This window comes from Artemia sp. Qi Xiang Cuo, chromosome 12 (genome assembly GCF_049724085.1).
Source record: "Artemia sp. Qi Xiang Cuo chromosome 12, ASM4972408v1, whole genome shotgun sequence".
NCBI classification, from domain to species: Eukaryota; Metazoa; Arthropoda; class Branchiopoda; order Anostraca; family Artemiidae; genus Artemia; species Artemia sp. Qi Xiang Cuo.
This window is the reverse complement of record NC_142805.1, coordinates 1,768,856-1,794,411: the sequence shown is the minus strand read 5'-3', so window position 1 is coordinate 1,794,411 and position 25,556 is coordinate 1,768,856. Positions and strand designations below refer to the sequence as shown.

Here is a 25,556-nt window from a genome sequence, read left to right as displayed (position 1 = left end):
CTTACCCCGAATATATTCGAGGAAGGCTTCAAGATAGCTGGTAGTCTGACAGGTTGGGGGGTTATACACGGTACCAACAATCACAGACTTATTTGGGAGGGTCACCCTAACCCACAGAGGTTATTGGCCTGCTGAATCTGGTATATTTAGGTATAAATATGGTATATGGCTCTGTAGATAAACAGCAACACCTCCTCCTCCTCCGTGTTTACCAACGCTACTATGTTCACGATCTCGCCTGAGGAGTGTGTATCCCTGTATTGCAATCTCACTTCTCTGTATGTCAACGGTTGAGATTAGTCTCAGTGATGCCCATGATAGACGGTTTGACCGAGCTCACTAAATGTAGGAAGTGGTCAAGCAATGGGCCACCGTAAACAGGTCCGTTTGGATTGTCGATGGATGTGCTAAAGGTCGTTTACAAAAGGTCTATCTTGTCCGACGCTTTTTATTATTGTCAATCATAACCAGGTAAAAGAAGCTTTGCCGGGTGGTTATCCCGACAAGCCCTATGCAACCAGTTCCCTGCATCATTAGACAGGGAACAGTGCCAGAATACACCTCATTACCGCATCTTCAACATGGAGGTGGTGCCACGTAACGGGTTAGGATTCGGCACAAATGCCTCCCACCAGACAATAGTACCATTTTTTTTGTACACATAATTTGAAATATAAGCTTGTCTATAGAGGATTTCTGAACAAGGGGGCAATAGTACCGTTTGCTGACAACTTTTACCCCTTTGGACTCTGGTGCGCAACCGTAGTTTCGCAAAATCAATTTTGTTCTCCAGTGCCATCACCAAGAGCCTGATGTCACCCCCACTTAAGGCCGAAATATGATTTATCTGTTTTGTTTCTTTTTTTGTCATGCCTATGCCCATTAACAAGCACCCTTGCCAACTTCTTCAAATATAACCCAATATAACCCAATATTATTGGACTATGTTTTATCAAAGAAAAATTCGTCTCAAAGAAAAATTCGGGTAAAAACTCTTAGACAGCAGTAATTCAAAAGGCATTAGCTGACATTTTTGAATAAATCACGTTTTGAGTTCAACTTCTTAAACTAGACAACGTCGCCGACTGGTTCAATCCGTTTTCTCTTGTCTGATTTGTTTAACAATATATATAAATATTCTTTTTTTTATTATTATATCTAGGAGTGCCAATAGTCCTTATACCCTAGGTTTTGAAAAATAGTTTTTGTGTGTATTTTCATAGAAATATACTTTTTGGGTATTTTCATCAAAAAAAAAATAAAAAGTCACAAAATTGCCCCCACCCGCCTAAGTCTAAAAAATAAATTGCCCCCTTATATTTTTGTGAATTGGCACCGCTGGTAATATCCTCTTTTCTCACTCAAAGAAATATTTAGGAAATGGAGCTTTTGCATTTCAAAATCATGGTGCATCTTAAATGCCTAATAATGAACACATTTTCTTTATTATTTAGGTAACTGAAAAGGCCAACATTTTGTAAAGGTAAGGTAATTCTGAAATTAGGCATTCGCCAAAAGATTTCGTTTTCTCGGAATGTTAGCACCTTTAAATGCTTTTGGCTTTTAAGGGGGTTCGATAACGAAAATTTAAATTTGCGAGTCTTAGCGTCGGCTGACAGTCTCAAAGACAAAGGCTCCTTCAGCAAGTTTTCCTTTAGCAAAAATAATGTGCACCCTGTGTCCACAAAGATTTCAATCAAAGAAGTTAGCATAACTGGAAACTTCAAAAGCTGTTAAATTATTCAATGAGACTTCTTCTAAGTTGAATTTTAATGTTTTCCAAGCAGGTATACAAGACAAATTTTAGGGACTGCCCTTTAATGAACTCTAAAAGAAAAGTCTGCTCCATTCAATGAAAAACAACTAAATTTACGCTTTCTAATGATGTTTCATTAAATCTGAATATTAATCTCTTTTTTTCTTTTCTAATTAATTTCTATTAATCTCTGAATATAGATATCAATTAAATCTCTGACCAGGTGTGGATCCAGGATTTTTTAGGGGGGGCGCAAAATAGGTTAGATACGAAACAAAAATTAGGGGGGGCGCGAAATAGGTTGATCCGATAAACTTGCGTTAGGAGTAAGTTTAATTAACGCACTTGAGTTAATTAAGTAAATTACACTACTTTAGATTACGCTAGGGGGGGACACCCCCATACCCCCCCTCTGGATCCGCCACTGTCTCTGACACAAAACAGGAGAAGTTAAATGGTTTTCCTAAGATTTCAGTGAAAGTAGGAGTCAGCTTTTAGTTTTCTTTCCTTTTAGTTTTCTTTTATTTTTTTTAGCTTTTCAGTTATTCAGATTTCTTATCTAAGCTATATACAAGTTATGGCAAACCCACTCAACTAATTCTGAATAGGTCGCCCACACAAACTAAAAACGCATGTAATGGACGCGATAGTGTGATTCTTATAGGTATTAAATAAAAAAAACAAGTTTTTTCAACTGAAAGTAAGGAGCAACATTAAAACTTAAAGCGCACGAGAAATTACTACGTATATGAAGAGGGTTGTCCACTCTACAACACCTCACTCTTTACGCTAAAGTTTTAGTAGGCTACTTCTAAAAAAAAACTTCTTATTGTTCTAATTAAACGACACTTGCGTTTCAGGGGTCTTTCTTAAAGAATTGGGACAAGATTCAAACGTTACCGTAAAGAAAAGGTGTTGAGGAGGGGGCAACTATTTATATACGTACTAATTTCTGTTCGTCTTAAGTTTTAATGTTGCTCCTTACTTTCAGTTGATTTTTGATCGTATTTAATTTTTGAAGGTTTTTAAGTAATGCTGGGAAATCTGGCTAGGCCTCCGTGGAGAAATACCCCTGCCCACGGAATTATCCTCTAGACAATTCAATCCCAGTGAAAATTTACCACGTACAATTACCCTTAACGTCTCCAAGCGTAAAATTTAGACGGAAAAGATAAGCAATTTATAAAAAACAATTTTGTATAGAGATCATGGCAAATTCAGCTACTGTAAAATTTCCCCTGAAAAGTTCAGTCCCTGGAAACTTCCTTCCCCATTGAAAATTCCCCGTGGAAAAAGCCCCAGCAGAAAATTTGCCCCCCCCCCCACCCAAAAATGTATGCATACTTTCCAATAACAAATACTATGTGTAAACAATGGACGAAGTTTGTAACTTAAGGACCTTTCCCCTGGGGCCAGGGGGTCATTTTATATCCAAAGGCATAATCATGGGGTATTTCAACTAAGATGAACAAAATGGGTATCTCAAAATTTTAATCAGACGATTTTGGGAAAGAGGCGGGGGGAGGGGGCTATTTGCCCTCGAATTTTTTTGCACTTAATAGTCTTTGATGGGTAATAATAAACTTAATGAAACTTATATATTCGGGATCAGCATAATAAGCCGATTCTTTTGATATATCTATTGGTATTAAAATTTCGTTTTTTAGAGTTTCGGTTACTACTGAGCCGCGTCGCTCCTTACTTAACAGTTCGTTACCACAAACTGTTTGATCTAGCTGCATTGCCTTAGGCACAAAACACATGATATCTTGTGAGCATCCCAAAATCAATTGACTGATACGATTTCCAGTAAAAAAGAAACTGTGTTGCTGCCCGCCCTATTGCAACGTCCCGTCAGTTTTCTCAGCTGTATTTTATGTAAAGCAAGATTCTTCTACATATACGCCCTTTCATTTGAACAAGACTGCATTGAATTTTATGAATTCAAATAATATGCTACTGCGACTGATTCCAGTCTGTGGTAGAGTAAGCAAACCCAGCATACAGAGCATAAGTCTGGTAGATTCTCCAAAATATCCGGTCTCATACTCATTTTGAGGAACGCCTGTACATTTGCTGAGGACAAGTATCACGTCCATGGGCGCTCATAAGGGGGGGGGGGCTGGCTGAATGATGTTGCCTTATTTTTATTTTTTGTACTGAAATTTCTATTATATAGCATTAAAAGTGCCAATTAGACGAGGAAGCTCAAACCCTCCTTCCTCCTGGATACGGCCTTGCCTGGAGAATTACTAGGCTCTCTTTGAGGGTTACTACCACCTTCGCCAAGCACAAGTCAAGAGACAGTTTTAGGGGGGACAGAGGGGGGGGCACTTACCCCGGCTGTGGAAATGTTAGGGGCGCAAACTTTCAAATGAATAATTTAACGCTTATAATCATTTTATAACCTATGTAACTATTTTTATTAAAATAGAGTAGGAGGCACAATTGACAGTACGCATAAGCAAATTGAATCCGAAATTTTTATTTTTCCCACATCTTCATCACAATTCCTTGAAAAAATAGTAAGTTGACCGAATTTTATTAATTATGAGTTTTTTTTGTGGTATTTTGCATTCAAATTTTGTAAAAATGAGATTTATGTTGAAATTTAGCCTGATAATTTTTTGGAGGTATGAGCGGAGTAGGTGCTACTTAAGATTTTGCCCCGGACGTAAGAGAGGCCAGAACCGCCACCGGTAGAAATTCATCGATTTTTTCCTAATACGGAAGAGTATTACCTTTAGCGAAGTATCCAGCCTTTTTTAAGGGAAAGTCCAAGGTCATTGACTGTCAAGGAGGCACACTTGTGCCTCTTTAAAGAGGCAACCCACCACAATGTTAAGCGATTTCCGGTCCTAGCGGTCGCAGAGACGGGCGGTGATCGCATTTTGTAGCCTAAGCTCAAACTAAGAAACATGGAAAATTTCACCCCCCCTCCGACTTTATCTTCATGGGGGAAAGTGGGCCGGAAGTTTCGACCCCTCCCCCACAGCCCCCTTTAACGTTGTTTGATCGGGCTGAGATTTAGAGGATCACGTTTCTTGAGTCCTGGAAGCTCATCATCTCAATCTCATCACTCCGTCCCTGTTGTGCAAAAGCCAAATATAGTCACATAATTTTGTTTAAATTATTTTTTTTAATCAGCCACCCCTACATGACACATTTGGCAATAGATCTGTGTGAATGAGGACTCATTCACCCGGATAACCGGAATTCGACCTGTTAGGGCCTTTTGATATTTTCAGACCGAAAAAATTATCCCCCGAATTTACATTTACGAAAAACCTCGTTTTCCTATAAGAGCCCATGTTAATTTTGAAATTCCTAAAAGCATAGTATTTCATTTTTAAATTAGATCAAAATAGTCTTCTTAACCTGACAAGACCGACTGCAAGCTTCCAAAAATTCCAGCTCTTTCCCAGAAGTTTTTTTGTCGAAAAACAAAAATCAAAATCTTACTTTGTATTTGCTTGCGTCGAAAATAGATTACAGACTAAAAATAATTTAACAAGTCTCTGATAGTACAGTAGTCACTATTCCTGTCTCTCATGCGGAAGACCCGGGTTCGATTCCCCGCCAGAGTAAATTGTTTATATATTGAATTTAAAGTAGTATCTCTTTAATTTAAAGTTTAAAAAAGAAACTAAGTTTCTTTTTTAAATCCAATCTATTAAATCTTTCGGCTCAACGGGCATCTCCAGAAGAATATCACAGTCGGCCTTCAGGTTACAGGTAAGTCTTCCCTGTTTTGAAAACATTCCGTATACCCGCAAGCTCGAAGAAAAGTTGAAAAAAGAAAATTTTACTGTACATTTGATTTGAGCATTCAGGAATTAAAAGCCTTAACACAAGAATCTTCAAAAGCGGGGGGTTTTGTGGGCGGCAGCCCCCAACTTTAACTCCTGACACGATCAGCTAACAGTTAGTCAAGCAAAAGTAAGTAATAAACTGTAAAAAACATGCAGAAATTATTTGAAAAAAACTACGTTTTCGAAAGAGTTAAAGAGGCTGAGTCACAAGTTCGAACCTTAAAACGTACAGGGATTAGGAGGTACCGTTGGGGGCTGCCGCCCCCCAACTCCCCGCTTTTTCAGCCTCTTTTGTTAAGATTTTTATTTTGAGGGTCTGCCGCCCCCCTCAACCGCCGCATTTTCCCTTGCAAAGAAATGCTTTGCAACACGAACGAAGTATGCTTGAATTTTTTACCGTAAGAACATCCTCTTGCATCTCTTTGATTAGAAACAGTACTGAGCCTGTTTGCTGGATTTTTTAAAGAAGATTTTTCCCTAACCGATAACAAGCTATAATGTGATGAAATTAACAATTTTGAACAGAAAAAACAGGGAACAGAAGAAGGGCTCAGCATAAACAAGCAGTTTAGGTTCAGGTACGTTCAGGTTCATCTATTTTTCCATCATACATAATTACACTGAATAGATAACTATACCTTGTAGTGAGACAAGTTTGTAGTCGCAACTGTAACGGATTGAATTGTCTTTGCTAAATTTTCTGAAGATTAAAAAAAAATGCCATTGAGATAACTTTATTCAGGTAGGTACTACCAAAGGTTCGCTGGCTACAGAACTTAAAAAATCTTGAAAAAAGAGGCTGTAACAGGGGGGGGTTTGGGGGGCGGCAGCGCCCCAACTGTTCCACCTAATCTCTGCATGTTTTAAGGTTCGAACTTGTGACTCAGCCTCTTTAACTCTTTCGAAAACGTAGTTTTTTTTTCAAATAATTAGTTAGATGAAGCAATGTTGTTGAACTCGTTATCTATTGCGAGGACTCTTCATTCATAGTTAAGAATGATAAACACGTATTATCATTCCATTAAAAATGAGAGGCACTTGGTCTTTTTTTGTGAGATGATCTTCTGCCTTTGAATACTTCTTAACCTTTTGTTTTATTTTTTTATTTTACTTTGATGAAAATTCCCTGTTTTTTAACTCCTTTTTAACTTTTTTGGAATATAAATATTTTGCTGCGTAGCCTACTGATTTCCTGAACACAACTTGCACTAAAACATACACGATAGTTATATAACTGCTCAATTTATTTAAATTCTTTATATAAAACTGAATTTTTGGGCCAACAAATGGTATCAACAAAGCCTATTGCCTTACCAACACTGGGCTTTCCTTTTTTTCCGAGCGAAATCGAATTTAAAAAAAAAAACGCAAAAAAAAAAATCAATCAAAAATAAACTCTTGAAAAAACAAGACAACTGTTACTTTTTTGTACAACAAAAATATCACAAATAGCAAAATATATTTTATTCAGTGTATATATAGCCACAAGTAAATAAAAATATAAACACGATTTCATAGACGTAACTAGGGAAGCTTTGGGTAACCCTACCCAATTACAGCTAAACAATACTTCGTTTAATTTATTCATTCCCTTTCGGCCATTTCCACGTATTTTAAGACTATTATATGAACATATCAAATGTCAAAAATAAAACTTGGAACTTGGCTCACCCTCTCCCGGCATGTGCCCCCTTCCCCCCCAGTCCTGGGTACGCCTATGTTCGATTTAGATGGAAAACCAACACCACTCTCCACCTTCCCCCAACTATGATTACATAATAGCCCAAAGTAGGTGGGAATACTCTTAAAAAATACACATGAATACAAAAACAGGTACAAACATAAATTGAGACTGGACAAGGAATTTTCAAGTTCCTGGAATTAGTTCTTACTAGATTTTGCTAATTAATTCAATTGCAAAGCAACTAGTAGTACTTGAAAAATAGCATTATCCAATCTTTAGCACTGATTATGCAGCGATTAGTATAAAGAAACTTAAAGAAAAGCAAATGAAAATACACAGTCCACCTGAGTCCAAAAGACGTATCTCATTATTTTCTTTTTTTCATTAAAGGAAGAAGGCTATTTCTAAGCCAAGCTAATTTTGTATGTGGTTTTCTTACAATCAATCTAGGGGGATCCCCTTTTATCTGTGTACGGACATTACAAAATGGATACTATTTTTTGGGGGAATATACGTCAAACTTAAGAGGACGTCACAGCGGGCTGGTGTAAACGACCCTACTAGAATATTCAGGGCTAAAAGTTAATGAGATATGCTTCTTAGGCTTAGGGAGACGGCGAAGTCCTTTATATTAAACCCCTTTAATCTTAGACATGTATATATTTTGGCTCCATAATTGGGCTTGCAGTTTTCATAGACAAATTAAGAGGCTGACTTTCATCTTGACTTGCAAACTCACTAGTTGGCTCATAGTAGCCTTGTCGTCCATATCTATATTCATTATCATAAGGTTTCCTCATTAAGTTAGATACAATTACGTCAGCACGACGTTGAGCTTCGGTCATTTTCATAGGGCCCTCAGTGAGGGTTCTTGCAAGGATGCTGTGACTTGCGGCGAGGTTACTCTGCCTGTGTTCTTCCGGTCTAGATGCTCTAAATTTCTTATGCGGTTTATAAGCCTCATCCATTAATAGATTTGTGTCAAACAAAGGAGGGGCTTGTAATACCCTTTTTAGCACCGGCATATCTTCTTTGTATATACACTCTTCATATCTTGGGGATGAGCATAATGAATCTGAGGTTGAACGAGAAGATAGGGATACCTTATCTTCAAAACCGCTGTCACCAGGCGATTTTTGAAGTTGATACACTTCCTCATCGGAGGCGTAGCTGGATTCGGATTCTGGTCGAATTCTTCGCTGCGCACAAGCGATACCAGCTAAAAGCGGCAAGTCTGAATACATTGATTCACTGCTAGTAACACTTCCTACTGGACTGTGCGATGGGTCGTCGACCCAAGTACTTTCAACCCAAGAGCTTTGTCCAGGGTTTCTATAAGAGAAAAGTTTTTCTGTGTGGAGTGAATTGAGGGTACGAAGGTCTGGGATTAGGCATAAGGTTTCACTGAAAGCAGTGCGGGCATTTTCGCCATGTGTTTGGGTCAACATCGATTCAAAAGCAGTGTGGAGCTTGCTTTGCATTTTCTCAACCAGGGAAACATTGCGCAGGCCGGGGCGATCTGCAACAGAAATCAGTCATTAGAACTCGCTCCGGAAACTAGTAAGTACTTTCAAAAACGCAGCTGCTACTAACAACTGTATCAGCACAAACATTATGCCAACATATCACAAAACCATGCAAGTTTCGTGGCCATATTTGCCTCAACAGTCGCAAGTCACTAGTCAAAGTCACTAATTTAGTAATTAGCTCTGAATTCACTTATTTGAGAACTGATTCAATTTCTAGAATTACTCGACGAGTCGAGCGTTAGCTCACGTAGACCCAACAGGAATGATGAAATATTCGTCATATACTCGAAGAATTATTTTTTTCATACATTTCTTTAATTCCAATACTTTTTGAAAGGGGTAGTATCAAGGACAGACACATCAGGAACTTTTTCGGGAAGGGGGGCTACTAATAATAATTTTGTTTTGATAATTTGAACAAGAAGTGTCCAGAAATTCAAGTAAGTTTAAGATTCCGGAGATAGGGGAGGGGTTGAGTCACAGCCTCCAAAACCCACACATCCCTGTTGAGTGACGTATACCAGAATCGTTCCTTGCTAGCAGGAATAAATTCCTCACTTGAGCAATAGCGAATAAAAAGAAAATAACACATTCTTTACTTTTTCTGAATAGCGCGACTTAAAGCGTTATTCATACCCAATAGAAAGACCATGCTTAAGGGTTTTTTTTCGAAGCCAGTCGGGCACTATAAATAGCTTCACTGCCAAAATTTTCTTCACAGCTCATAAGTATTTCGTTTATTACTTAAAACCTATACTAATATGCGGTTGCAAAAGAGAGACAATTCTCCGTGCAAGAAACACTGGTAAAGTTCAATTTTCATGTTTAAAAATATACTTTTTCCTTACTCTCCCAACATCTGAAAAACATTTTACGACCCCCCCTCCCCCCCCCCTCAAAAAAAAAATTAAGAATTGACTGTTTACACGCAAACTACCGAATTACTATATTTAATGATTACTACATTACTATATTACTATGAATACTAAATTACTATATTTAATATATATAATATAATTACTTTATTTATATAAAAACTGAATAAGTGTGTACGATTTTAACCTTCTTAATGTCAGCGCTGCAAGAATTAGATAATTTGTTCAAACACAAACGCAATCTAATAGGCGAAAAACCCAATAGTACATTGACTCACAAAGAAATTAATAATTTAATTTACAACGGTTTAATGATTGCCAGCTCGCGGTCAAAGAACCCGATTTGGCTCACTGCTTAACAAGACCCGCTTGAGGTTTTATTTCTGCGATAAGGTGACGCCCACACTCACAGGCCTTATCTGGCAATACTGTCAAATCCCGATGTTAATTACAGTAATTGTAGCAAGTGAAGTTTCTAGGACATATGTCCTTTCGTGCATTTGAATGTGAAGCCCAGTTTTTTGAACTTTAATTATATGGTTAGGCGTTTGTTTCCCTTCTTGTTTGCTCTTTTTCGGCACATTTTTTGAATTCACACTAGCAGCTTTATCTTGCAGCGCTGTCAAATCCCATGGTTGATTGAATGTAATAATTTTAGCAAATTAAGCGTCTGGGACATAATGAATGCGTACATTGGAAGCTAACAAATGGCAACCCAGCTTTTTTTAACATTAATTATATGGTTATTTGAGTCGTTTCCCTTTACGTTTGCACTTTTCTTAAATAAATACTGCGTGTCTAAGGTAAGTTTGGTGATTTGCTGATTTTTAAATTGCATTAATCAGATCAAGAGTGTTCTAGAGGAAAAGGAATTTAATTCCTTTTGAACCAAAACCAGCAGGCTATATGGTTCTGTCTTTGATATATTCACCAAGATGGAAATTTTTTGGAGGGAAATTATATCTGTCGATTTACTCCACTTCAAAAAATACGATAAAACCTTTTCTACAGGTTTCTTCAGCCAAAACCAAATATTACCTGTTTGAAAAAAATATCCCTTTCCATACAAAATAAAGTTTAGGCATTTATATGTTGTTAATACCAAATGTCAAAAATTACATAAGTAATATGATAATATGGTAGCTCTAAAACTATTTCTCGCCAATGTTTATTTGAATTCATTAGTAAAGAGAAAAAAAATTATAAGTACGAAAAAAAAACAAAATTATTGCATACAACATGAAAAAATCACTATGATAAAAATTTGTTTAGTTTTAGCTATACAGTAATCCCCCCTCCTAAAAATATACAAAATATTTTTCAAGCAACATGTTTTTTACCCTAAAAAAGAACATTTGAGTAGCCAATAGCAACAACAACAGAACATTGGTTTTTGAATGAATGAATATATATATATATATATATATATATATATATATATATATATATATATATATATATATATATATATATATATATATAAATTTATTTTTACTATTTCAAATATTTATTCTTAGCCATTTATTGATTTTTGTACCCCCCCCCCAAATAAAAGAAAAAAAAATACTAACCAATAGCAACGACAACAATGGCGCAGAAAACTGCAATTTCAGGTTCAGTTAGTCGTATACAGCTCAGCCTCTCAGCAAAATCAAACATGGAATCCATCAAAAATCGGGCATTGGGACTGTGGCCAACAGACTCGCGACGGAATAATTGTCCATTTAAGCATAATAAAGTGTTGGTCTGCAAAAAAGAAGCCTATGTAGACATGCAAAGAGCCTAAATTACTTTTTTGATTTAAATGTCAACTGCTGCTTAATCAGTTTTGCTAAATAGTGCATCCGCTATTAGACCCCTGTCGATGAGTTTAATAACATTAGCTTCAAGTGATTGCAATCAAACGATACAAATTGTCAAAATGTCAGTTATTGCTCATTATTCGTCAATAATAAACTATGAGCGTAGATAGTTTTTTTTGGAGGAAGTTTGGAGGGGAATTGCCATTTCCTGTTAGAAATTCGCTTACATTTAGGGATCATGGAAGTGACGAGTTTTCTACGAGGAGCAGTGTCCTCTACCTATACCCATGGCCGTTCTTAGAAATCGCCAATAAATTTTGATGAAGTGAAGAGGTGAGATATCCAGAATAAAAAAGCAGCCCAAATTTTTAAGCATACCATATATTAAATACGTAACCTAACCAGAGACATATACCCGGTTATAATGGTTTATGAACAAAATTATTGATCTGTATCAGCATAGCATGTATTAAATACGTAACCTAACCTAGGTACCTCCCCCCCCCTAAACCCCAAAAAACAACAGTTTAAATATCGAAAACGCAATGAAAACCACGCTTTGCATTGCATTACTCTATAGCGGTCTCTTGAATTAACCCATCTGGCGGGTTTTTCATGACTGGTTTCCTTGTAAAGGCCCATATAATGAGTAAGTATACCAACGCTTCTAATAATGCATGCTTCATAATAAATACTATGCTTTATATGCATACTATCTACTATACTTTAGTGCACTATATTTTACTTTACAGCATACTTATATAACGCTATAGTGTGACTCAACTTTTTCTTTAATATTCATCTATACCACAGCGCAGTTTAACATAATTTACACTATACTTGACATATATTTCACTGGGGTAACTCAAAAGCCGGTATGTTGCACGTTATAAATCTTATAAGGTGGCAAAAAAAATTGATTTTTTGGTAAACCCAACAAATCTTTGCTGGCACAAAGAGGATCTGTATCTACATTTCGCGACAAGATCTTGAAACGTCAAAACGACGTTTCGAGCTTTCGCGACAAGATCTTGGTCGACGTTTCGACCTTTCGACGCTCGAAACGTCGAAAGCTCACAACTTCTTCTTCTTCAAAAATTCCTAACTCCATATGTTTCTGTATTTTTGAAAAGCAGTTACAAAATATTAAAAAAAAAACAAGAAGTGTCTTAATCATTTTGAGATAAAGACTTTGTATTGTAAATTATAGCTTAACAATGCATGCACAATATTCATTATCACATCATTATCAAATACTCCGTATTAAATTTCACTCTGGTAATAAGAAAAAAAAATCTTCAATACACAATGACAGCAATCTTTTGTACCCAGATCAACTAAAAGATAGAAACATTTACCTTGAAATAAAATATATTTTAAACTTGAGCTTACAGTACACGAAGAATGCAACTAATTCTATAACTGACTAAAATTAAATTATCTACTCTGCTAAAGTATTCCGTATCCTAAAAGATAGAAACATTTACCTTGAAATAAAATATATTTTAAACTTGAGCTTACAGTACACGAAGAATGCAACTAATTCTATAACTGACTAAAATTAAATTATCTACTCTGCTAAAGTATTCCGTACAAGTTCAAGAGCCTCATAAAATATAACGGCGACAATACCGAGATAATTGTTATTATACCGAGCTTAAAAACAGGATATTATAAAAAAAAAGGACTAGAAAATAACTTGGCATTTAATAAGATCCTCGTAATTTAAATCGTAAAATGTTTTAATGAAAATTAAATTACATATAAAACTGCATGCAAATGAGTGGCAACCGTTACATTTCTATCTGTAATTAAATGTAGAATTTAAGCCAATACAATATTTAATTTTTATTGGGCACTTATGCCACAGCGGGATAAGTGCATTAAATTCAGCCGTTATTTTAATGACAGCTTAAGAATATGATTTAATGATAGCTTGTTGAAACCCTGTTTTTTTTTTAAACATAATCAAGAACAACTTGTTCCTATAGTGGGTTTTTCTCCTATGATACATAGCCATCTGCAGGGAAGGGGGAGAGCTGACCGGGCATCCAGACATACCCCTCCCCCCGAGACTGCAAATATATTCTCTGAGGTCAACCTGACTCTTATACACAATAATCGTGGATGGTAATAAGCTTACCTAACCAAGGGCAAATCTACAACATTTACATTGGGGGGGGGGGGGGGCAAGAGGGGTCTACTTCCGGATATTCAAGGAGTATGGGCTATATAATATTTTCTTTCTCCACATTACTGGGGGTGTAACTGCCCCCCCCCTTGCCACGATGCTACTGTACCTAAGCTATGGATGTCAGGTTTTGAATTTGTTTAAACGATAATTTCGATGGGACCTGTGCCTGTCATCATCAGGTTCAAATTCAAATGATAAATCAGGTTCAAATTCGAATGATGATGATGGGCACAGGTCCCATCGAAATTATCGTTTAAACAAATTCAAGACCTGACATCCATAGCTTAGGTAAGCTTATTATCACCTACCATTATTACGAAACTGCAAATGTATAAATATTGGAAACTTCTAATATTATGCTAAAATATTTGAAACGCTTTTTACGTTCAGATCACCCCCCCCCCCCCCCTTCCTTTGGAAAAAGATCATTGCCCGAAAACTTATTTCACCCACCTTGTGTATATGCCAGTTTGTATATATTTAATATTAACCCCAAATAGTCACAAGTTGCAATTATACTAGAGAAATGTGAATTTTTTAGTCGAACTTACCTCTGAACTGAACATGGCTGCCATTCGAACAAGGAGCACTTCGAAGACTCCAGCTTTTAGTAAGGTCATCTGGTCGTCGGTACTTAAATAAGAAAGACCTGGTATCCTCTTTGCAAACTCTACAACAGCTCGTATGGCTGCTGAGAATCGTTCTGAGCAGGGTTGTGCTGGGTTTCGGGGCTCTGGGTTCAGTGGACATCCCTAAAAGAGAACCGATTTTATAAGCACCATCATTTCACTAACAAGCTGGGAAAACTTTTTTTCTGTTTTATTAGGACTAAGCAGATTTTCAAAAGCCCAGTCAGAGTAGGGAAAAGGCCACTTTGCCTGGGGATCGTGCTAGCCCTTCAAAAAACACATAAAACAGATCAATCAAGAAATCATAGGAAAAATCACGAAAACCTTGGCATATCGAGAGACACGGGCCATAGCCTTCCACCCCCAGGTACACATGCTTGCGAATGGAGGTTTGAATAAGTCAGGTGTCTTCCTAAGGCTTTATTACACGGAACTGAGTTCTAAAATATATTTAACTGAACCCCAAAAAAATAAACACCTCAATAGAAAATGTCACCAATTTTATGTAAATTTTCTCTCACTAGACTGATTGATCTTACCTGTGACATAAGGAGCATATTTATTCCATCTAAATAACTTTTGTTTAATAAGAAAAGCTCGGCTAAACCACTCTGCCCAATAAAACCATGCTTAAAATCTCTTTTCTAACAATGCCTATTTCACGTTTTGGTGAAACGTGGAACGTACACACAAAGCGTGAACTGCCCTTCTATTTTAATATTGATCCACATCCATGTGATTCCTTTTCATATCACGTTCCCAAGTGTCCCGGTTTTTTTTCCTAGATAAGGGAATAGGAATACGGCAACCTTAGCAGAACTAGAAAGTAGGGCAAATGTCAGGAAGTTCTTTGAGCTAGAAAGTCAGGAAAAATAACGAAAATAGGACGGAATTAATTAGAAAAATATGGAAAGCTTATATTCAAGAAAAACGAAAGTGATGAGATTTCAAATTTAATTGTTTTAGTATTGTAAATTACATGACGAGTAAAAAAAGCTGTAATATGAAAGTAATTCCGTTAAGAATTATCAGAAGGGAGCTTGATAAGCAATCCAAAATGGAGAGGCGATATTTAGACGTAAATATTTTCGAACGATTAACCCCTCTTCTCCATTCCCCCGCAGTCCTGTAAAATTATACTTTTGTTTCATATAACAGATTAAATGCTATACGATTACAAAAAAAAACATTAAAATGCTTTGATTATTGAAACTAACTTATTTTACGGATAAAAAATTTTTCAAAAAATTATATATATATATATATATATATATATATATATATATATATATATATATATATATATATATATATATATATATATATATATATATATATATATATATATATATATATATATATATATATATATATATATATATATATATATATATATATATATATTTATATATCCCTGGATACGGTCCTGTAAATGTTTATATGTAAATTACATTTAAGCTATGATTAGATTCCTTTTTGCTTTTCCCGTTCGATCAAAAGCATTTTGTTTTTGTGAATGTAATTTCTTCCAACTTAATCACTAATTAGTTCTTAGAAAAAATTGGTGTTTATCCAGGCCGCAAAGTTATTGCCCAACAAATGAACTATAAACTTTGTCTAATCTCGTGGCCTACATTTACGGAACGGTCTTTTTTCTATTAAGAAAGGCATTTTCTCCGTAGCACTATTAATCTTCTATTGACGTCATGGAAATGTCCTTGGCGGCCATTGGCCTTGGATTTAAATGTGAACTATTTGCGCCGGTCTTTTGAAGTCAAAATTAATTATGGGAAAAAATATGCGAAAAGGAGATGGATTTAAAATTGAAATGAAGTACGTGTGCAAATTATGCAGTGATAAGATGAAGACCTGATCAAAATTTGGATTATGTTGCATATCCTATCTAGACAGAACGTCAATTAAGAGTCCTCACCTTCGGATGATCTGTTTCAAAAATGTTTTCCCAATTTTATTCATTTGCTTCCTGGTTCATTTGCAAAACGTCAGAAGAAGATCAGGCTGGACATTCGCAACATCGATGATTTTCTGTTTCAATTAATTTGGAGGAAAGTCTGATTCAACCATGTTTTTGCCAAGGACTGGCTTTTTTTTATAAAAGTGTATAAAAAAAAAGAACAGAAAGGTTAGGTTCGACAGCTTATTTTCAACCTAATTTTACATCAGAAAACTGTTAATTTTCTGGAATCATATCCCTACCTGGATGTAGCTAAGAGAAAAGAAGTGGTAATGGCCATACCTTAGTTTTCAAAAATTCCACAAGCGTTTTGGAAAAGGAGTCCTATCGCACAAATGAAATGTCAACCTGTCTTAATTCTTCATTTAGTTAGTTTTTATCTTGTTTTAGACTGCTTTATTTTAAAAAGGGAGGGAAAAATATAAAGGAAAATAAGAGAGGGAAAAAATATATAAACAAGAGAGGGAAGAGATAAATGTAAAATATAAGAGGAAAAAAAAGAGTCGGAAAAATACGATTTGATACCCCTCCCCCTTTTCCACGTACATAACTGCATTCACATGTTTACCTGCGTAGTGATGGAAGAGGGGCATCCCATAAGGTAAAGATCCGTCCAAAGACCACTCCCCCTGTAAATTTGAACTGAATCAAGTAAGCCTTCAGCTGAAATTAAGTATCAAGTCAGCAACGACACATGCCCCCGTAAAACAGGACCGGCAACTGAAACGGAGATTTGGACGCCCTACGCGCCACCCAGGCGCGTCGTTTGTGGGGGGGCAGTTGACTCCCCCCCAATAATGTATAGAAAGAAACTATTATATACCCCATACCCCTTGACCATCCAGATATGGACCCCTCTTGCCCCCTCCAATAAAAATGCTGAAAAGTCGCCCTCGGCGCCAGCAATGGCTCTAAGATTTTTATCATTTATCCTTACCCAGTTCAACAAAACAGCTACGTATTCAAAACAGCTTAATTATAGACAAAATTAAGCTATATTTAGTCAGCAATAAGTTGACTAATCGGACGTAATTAACTTACAAATATAGTGGCTTCACTGGCGTAGTCCTCTCTTTGGCGGGCAGTTGTAGACATTGTCTCAATGGTATCGCGGGTGAACTCGGATGTTTCAAGATGAGCCCTGACAACACTGTTGACAAACCTTTCTTCATCATCGAGTTCAGCAGTGAGTGCGCGTTCTGTGGAGCGTGCACTCACAGATTGCATCGCCGCCAAAATTTTGGCTTTTTCTCTTTTTGGAACACGCCCGAATCGAACAGCTAAAAAAATAGCAAAATATAACAAAATATTCTAATAAAAACAAATTATGTTTTCACAATGATATGCATCATATATAAAGGTTAAAATATAGATTTTAATTAATATATCTAGGCATACATCAGCATTTGTTCAAAGCTATGTTTTCTTGCTCAGTACCACACGCTTTTCGACAATTGTAATTGGACCCACGTCTGCTCGATAAAAAAAAAAAATTACAAAAATAAAAACATATTAATAATAAAAATTAAAACTGGTAAACAGTGTTTGGACTAAATAGATATTCTTCTGGAATGCAAAATCATCAATGAGGTAAACAATGGCGGGGACGGCTCTAGAAGACACAGAATATACAAAATCTGTAAGATTCAGAAAAAATGGTGCCTCCTATGACAGGAAGTTTTAATGCTAAAGCCCCCCTTCCCACGTAAATCTTTGCGGCCTTGAAACCCACCCTAGGGAACTTGTGCTGGCACCTATGATAGTAAATATTACAAACTGGTTTCTAAGATAAATTTGCTCCACTTCCACTATTTAAACTTGCTAAGTACAATACTTTTGGTACTTGTGCACTATATGGTACATACCGCTATAGACTGTATCAAGAAAACAAGACACGAAACCCGTCAAACGGCTATTTGCAAGAGATAAATGATTGCAAAGCGTGGTTTCTCAATGAATTTACAATATTTAAACGATTGTTTCTTGGGGTTTAGGGGGGAAAAAGGTACCTAGGTTAGGTTACGTATCTGATATATGCTATGCTTTACCCCTCCCACCTTCCCCCCTAATGTTCAAATATATAGCCCAAATTTGTTTCTGAACTATTATATATTCATCCTATTTTATTATATTTCATTAGCATTAACCAAACTGCACTTCTTTCGTGTGTACCATATAATGCACAAGTACCATACTTTTTTATTTGGGGGAGTGGATTAAAATCATCCCCAATTCCATGCCCGATATACATTTATATTCATGGAATGAATATAATTGAATTTGTATACATATAAAGTCATAATGAATCTATATTCATGGGGGTAGGGGTTCACCTAGCCCCTTTTACAAGGGGGTAGGTGAACCAAGATTCAGTTTTGTCAACAACCAAGACGAAATAGGCCTAGGTTTTCCGTATTTTGTATATGTTTATTGTTTAACTCTTCCAGTTCTAGATCTTTTTTTTTGGGGGGGGGGGGTCACTACAACGACACTCATGATTCCAGGTTAATACAAAAGTGGATGGACTCTCGGAAGCTAAATACGCTATCCAAAAACATGCAATAATTATTACCAATTCTTTTTTCTAAGAAGGGAGGCTCATACAATCCACCCGATAATATCCGTTCCAAAATAGATCCACAATTTTCATCGCACATTTTTTACTTATTGCCTGCGGCAGTTCCAGGAGAATACTGCCCTAGGGCAACGCCCTCCAAGAGAGCAGTGACTTTCGGAGCGCTGACCTTTCCGGAATTGTTTAACGTCATCAGTTGTATTTCAATTTCCGAGACTAAAATGACACAGAACATTTTCTTCCTTAGAAAAGTGGATGAAATCAATTGGAGGTCGAAGCTCTCTTCTAACCTCAGAATATATCTTGAAACGAGCAACAATTGTATATATATTTCTTCAAAAACGGCGCTAATTTTTTTGAGAATTAGCATACTAACATTTTTCAGTGTGCAAAAACGATGGTACTTGTTAAGAATCCGATAAACACGCGAGAAGAACTGCATATAGAATGTCAAAGATCCTAATGAAAAACAGGTTTCCGCTGCCTAGTGAGGTATTGCTCACTGTGACGGATATTTAAACTTTAGTTTTTTAGGGTTTAAGGGGCAACAAAAATGTACCTAGGTTAGGTTACGTATTTAATATATGCTATGCTTTACCACCCCCCCCCCCTTATTGTGCAAATATATAACCCAAATTTGTTCATAAACTATTATATTTTCGTCCTATTTTGTTTTATTTCATTAGCATTAACGAAACTTCACTTCTCGCGTGTTTACCGGATTCTTAATAAGTACCAAAACGATCTAGATAGGTGACTTTGGAAAAATTATTCCCTCTTCCAGTGCCCTTAGTACGCTTTTCTTAAACTGTCTTCTAACTGAAAGTAAGAGACCCAACACCATTTCTATATCTAGAATTTGGCGTGACTCTTGGGGAAAGGTAAATTTTGTACAAAAGCACAGGATGACTAGCCCCCAAGTTCTCGATTGATCTTCCTTGCTAAAGTGCCATGAAATGTAAATCAGCACCGCCTGTAGGGACTGCAAAGTTCAGTGCCGTATTCTTTACCCTTTTCATGAGCGCCCAAAAGCTGAATGCCAGGGGGGGCTTACCTGGTCTAATTGGCACTTTTAATGCTATATAATAGAAACGTCAAAACAAAAATATAAAAAATAAGGCAGGATCATTCAGCCAGGAGGGGGCTGGTGCCCCCTCCTGGCCCCCCTTATGGGCGCCCATGACCCTTTTACATATAGCCTATTTATATTCGCGCATCAAAGAAAAAGCATATAAACTAACTCGGTATTATTTTTATAAAAATAATCCTTCATACAAAATATTTTGAAATAAATTGATTCGAATTAAAATGTATCAATGTAGTCAATAGGCAAATGAAGTTCCGTGGTTTTACCTGTACCAATGTTGAAAAAAGTGCACTTTTGGAAGCGAATGGTTTGTGGGGTTGAGCTCTTTTTGGGCGCAACTAACGCGCTAACAGTATGACTGTATAAAATCAAGTAACCAGTTTCCGTGAAATTCACCATCTACGACTGTTCATGATAATGTAGCGATTGGTGAAACTACCGAATATACTTGGCATCTCATTTTATTTATTTTTGTTTAAAACATAGCATTTGCTATCGTTTTGCAGGTAACCCTGGTGGGGGTTACAATAAAAAATGCATCAAAAATTTGTTTATATGCATTTTTGTTACGTTTTTACGAGTCAGGCGAAAATTTGGCGGGGGGGGGGAGGTTCAAACCCCGTAAACCCTCTGGATACACACATAGATATATATATATATATATATATATTTATATATATATATATATATATATATATATATATATATATATATATATATATATATATATATATATATATATATATATATATATATATATATATATATATATATATATATATATATATATATATATATATATATATATATATATATATATATATATATATATATATATTATATCGTTTTTTTTTGTTTTAAAAAAACACCGCAATTAAAAACATCATTTTTTAAATATGCTAAAATTCGTTATTAAAAAAAAAACCCCATCCAAAATTGAGACAAAATATACCTGGAGACTTGAATTTCTTTCCATCCATATATAGTTTAGCTTTCCTAGACCAAGTGAGTTGGCCCTTTTTATCCATTAAATGAGTTAAGTCCAGTCTAGGATATTCAACACAATGAGGCATCTTAACACAACGGTCACCAAAAAGCGAATGTTTTAACAATTAACCTATGGGCTCGGTTGCCGGACAAAAATTTGGGTCACTTATAAGTTAATGCTAAAAAAACGTCATCCGTTGGGTTCGTTGAACCACCAAAATAACCGGTACTTCTTTGCTTCGGTGAATTCGAGCCGGCGCGGGGAGGAACTAACTTCCATATATGCAATAAGGATGCTAAGACAAAGGGTTTAACTCGCTTGCCTAGGTTAATAAACTTTGGAACAAAACTAGGGCAGAAAACTTCCGACCGAAAACTTGATTAGCAAGGAGCCTTAATGCTCAGGTGAGAAGACAAACCTTTAGAAATATGGAACTAGTGCACTTATCTGCCACTAACTTTTATCAAAGCTGAGATAGATTAGAGTTGAAGATTTTAATTCTCGACTTCATTAAAGTTGGAGGTGTATAGACCCCGACGGTCACCATAAAGGAAACGATTTAACAATTATTCTATTATAAGAAAGTTTGATTAGTTATGCTTGGTTGGTAAGAAAAACCCTACGAAATGTAGAGGGAACTAGTTAAACTAGAACTTTTTTAAAGTTGATACAAATTCTAACTAAAAAATCCAAGCCCCCAAAAAACCCTAAAATGTATAAAAATTTGTACTAAAAAACTAGACAGATTCTAAATTTTGCAAAAAGAAAGTTATTCTCTGCTGCCGAGAAAGAGAGCCATTTAACCCCCCCCCCCCAACAGAAAACATTGATTGGTGTCGGTGGAGCAGGTGCCTATCCAGGATCTTTTCAGGAAGAGGAGGGGGGGGGTAATAAAAAGATCGGGAGGATGGGCAATATTAATAAAAAAATTATTTCTATATTTATTATACTGAACTATATTAATACTATTGAACTATATCAAAAACATCAATCCCTCAACCAAGCATTGTACTCACTTGCCAATGGCATTGAATCAGGAGATCGGTACCTGCACAACGCAAACCATTGGTCAGTATGCGAAAAAGTATTTTTTTTAATATTAATAATGTTTTTTATTTCTAATAAAATGTACTTCCTGCATGTGAACTTGTCACTTAACTTTAATTTTTTAATAAATCGCTGTCATTAATAAAGATGAAATGGTGCTAGTCTATGCACTTACTAGTGTTTTGTAATAATTGTCCTGAAAATATTCTTTTTTTTTTGACAACTCAAGGACTGTTTACTTTAAAATTATTTACAACAGGTGATGGGAGCCACAGTAGGTAGAGGCGTGGTTTGACAGACCTGTGGAACGCTTTATTAGAACAGTGGCACTCTGGGATGTGCATTAGGTGGCGGAGCTGGCAAGATGCGTCAGCAAGTAATGCCAAAATTAAATGTTCTATGCAGTTTTCTCTAAAAAAAAAGACAAAAAAACCTACCGTCTCTGCTCATTCCAACAGCTATGCATTTCTTGAGCCGACAATATTGACATCTGTTCCTATTTATTCTTAAAATTGAGCATTGTTGATTTTTGGTACAAGGACGATATTGAATTTTCTGTTGAATGCTTCTTCGGAAGAATCCCTGAAAATTAGATTTTAATCAACTATTGTGAGCAAAAATGAGACTGAATAGTATGATTTCAAGTAATCTAATTAGATAAGTAATTCCATCCAATTCATGGTATTAATTAATTACTTAATTTATAGCAATTCCATCTAATTTCGGTAGAAATTCGATAAGAATTGACAATGTGTGAAAAGCTGGTGATGAGCAAGGTTTAGGCCTACTCACTAATTATTCTCTAAGATGTCAGAAATGTTAAATCTTGTTTGTAAAAATATGGTCTCAAGAACCCCGCCCCCACTGAGTAAAAATTAATGTTTCACGTTTTAACGAAATGATTCTCAGTGCAAAATAAAAACATATACGTCTACACAGAACAAAACAAGATCATGCGATGGGGTGTTATAAAAAACAACTATACGGTACAGAAGGAGAACTAGGGGATAAATTCGTCTTAGAACTCTCCCAGAAAAGAAAATGCAAAAAAAATATCAAAATGGAAAAGAGGGTAGGCCTACTTGTTGCGAATCCAGTAAACACGCGATAAGTGAAGATTCGTTAATGTTAATGAAATAAAACAACGTATGATAAAAATAGAATAGTTTATTAACAAATTTGGGCTATATATTTACACATTAGGGGGTGGGGGTGAAGCGTAGCATGTATTAAATACGTAACCTAACCTAAACTAGGTACCTTGCTTCGCCTCTTCAACCCCAAAAAACTGAAGTTTAAACATTTTTCACAGAGTGAGCAATAACTCACAAGGCAGCGGAAACCTGTATTTCATGAGGAATCCATTAGATTCTAGATGCGGTTCTTCGCGTGTTTACTGGATTCTTAACAAGTACCGGCGAGAGACGGGGACTCGGCCCGAAAACGAACATCAGACCCCTTCAAAAAATCTAACTCGTGATCACCCCCATCCTGTGGCGTATTTAAATTACAGAGAAGGTGTTATGATTTTGGACGACCGAATAAGCAGAGCAATGATTTTTTTTTTTCTTAAGGGTAGTCACTACGGAGAATGGTGTACAGCAGATGTTGGAATGGGAAGTCCCTCGATTGCTTTTGTGCAACCTCAGTTACTACAATAAAAAAAACTCATGTTAAACAAGCGTACTATTCTCGAAATATCTGTGTATGTTCTGCTATACGCAACCCAAATTCCGGTCATTCACTCTGTTTTCGGGTCACCCATCTCGCACAAAACTTTGAAGTCAATGCACTCTAAAAGTAAAAGTAAAAAATCATGAGTGATTAGATGCAGAAAGAAATGGTGTACGTTTAGCAACGTTTGCCTTACTTATGAAAACTAGACTGCATAATGATCAAACTCAGGTTCATAAGATAATATTACCGACATTATGGGATAGCGACATTAAGGGATTGCCCCCTCCTATTGGAGGGGGGCAAATATATAACGGCTGTTGGTGCAGGATCTGTAGGCAAAAATAGTTTTAAGCACTAAAACTATTGTGGTAAATGGAGTTGATGTTAGACAACTAAAGGTAATCAAGGGCTCAATATTGATTGTTCTTTTTACTTGACTGGCAGGGCTAATCAACTAAGCTCCTCCCTGAATTTTTCCTCCTCCATATATAAAAGAGGAATATAAGCAAAACTGAAAGCAGCCTTAAGGAGGGTAAAAATATACGCTTATGACAAGAATGTGCAACTCCGACTACAAAACTAGAATAAAATCATCCCTCTTATAGGATATAATGTGACATAACCTAGATGTAACCATGCACCTTTCTATTAACATTATTCGTAAATCCATACTAGGTTAAATTAAAAGATAGTATATCATTTAATACATTATGCAATGATAGTATTTTGTAATGAGATTATCAATTAAAAGACGAAGCTTCATTCAAATATTTACACTTTAATATTCAAAATATTTAAACTTCATTCAAATATTTTCACTTTAGAATTCTTGATGAGGTTATTAACACTGTGAAAACTGCCACGTATGTTGACACCTAACAACGCATTTAGCTATTGATCATGAAAATAAAGAAGTTCAATATTATTTAAAGACCCTAAGTATTAAAAAGGCTTTACAGCTAATTCGTTTGTTATGTATTGCAGGGTTTAGTGACCCAAAAACTACTTCTCTTAAATGCCCCCCGGCTATACTGCGGTCATTCAACTTTTGCTTTGTTCAAAAAAAAAAACTAGTTGTGTAAGATATTATGTACTCAAGCATGCTGTTCCTTATTATGTTAAAGGAATAGCCAACAGGGTGAGTAGTGCCAGGATCATCGTTTCCGCCCAATGGGTTCACAAAAACTTAATTTTATATTCATCCTATTTTATTTCATTATCATTAACAAAACATATATATATATATTATATATATATATATATATATATATATATATATATATATATATATATATATATATATATATATATATATATATATATATATATGTTCGCGCTGAAAGACAGGAAAGGATTTGTTAGATGTTTTCTAGAGGTATTATCTACGGATTCTTTTGAGTACCCGTCTGACTGACCGTATTTCAAACAGTAGGATGTACGAAAAGAGTGGTTCTATCCCGCTTTCTATGGCTATAATGAGAGAAAGGTTGAGATGTCAATGACAAGCTCTGCGGATGAAGGATTGCCAAATATCGTCCTTTTCGACCAGGCATCTAGGGCCAAACGAAAATCAAGTTGTCCCCGAATTGGGTGGGAGGAGGTCGTAAGGATTTAAGGGAAAGCTGGACTTCTTGGGAGGGTGTAGAGAGGAAGGCTTTAAATAGACTGGGATGAAGGAGGAGTGTGTGTAAATGTATTGGCCTCAGGCGGCTTGGTGCTGCAGTGAGTTGTTAGTATCAATCAATCAATTTATTCAATCAATAAACTCAACAAAATACACTTCAATATAAACTCCCCCGTAAGGCTCTATGGCCAGGAAAACAACAGGGGAGAAGCAAAAATGAAACAAATACATAAAAAAAAAAAACATTTTCAACATCCTACATTCGCACCTTTAAGAGACTCAACACAAGAAAGAAAAAAAAA

At 36.0% G+C, this 25,556-nt stretch overlaps 1 protein-coding gene across 3 annotated transcripts in view; it reads right to left on the bottom strand.

Annotated features, from left to right (window-relative positions):
- Positions 1-6,809: 6,809 nt before the first annotated feature.
- LOC148945652 (ecdysone-inducible protein E75-like) overlaps positions 6,810-25,556 on the bottom strand; it is a 91,465-nt gene continuing 72,718 nt past the window's right edge. For 2 of the 3 annotated variants that reach the window (XM_089098488.1, XM_089098490.1), the window contains exons 3-7: positions 22,391-22,535; positions 17,298-17,536; positions 14,204-14,404; positions 11,228-11,402; positions 6,810-8,771 (exon numbers count right to left, since the gene is read on the bottom strand). In XM_089098488.1, coding sequence (XP_088954614.1) covers positions 7,900-8,771; positions 11,228-11,402; positions 14,204-14,404; positions 17,298-17,536; positions 22,391-22,535 — 1,632 coding nt within the window. In that variant the 3' untranslated portion in view covers positions 6,810-7,899. The remainder of the gene's footprint in view (positions 8,772-11,227; positions 11,403-14,203; positions 14,405-17,297; positions 17,537-22,390; positions 22,536-25,556) is intronic. The other variant, XM_089098489.1, reaches the window with a different exon arrangement.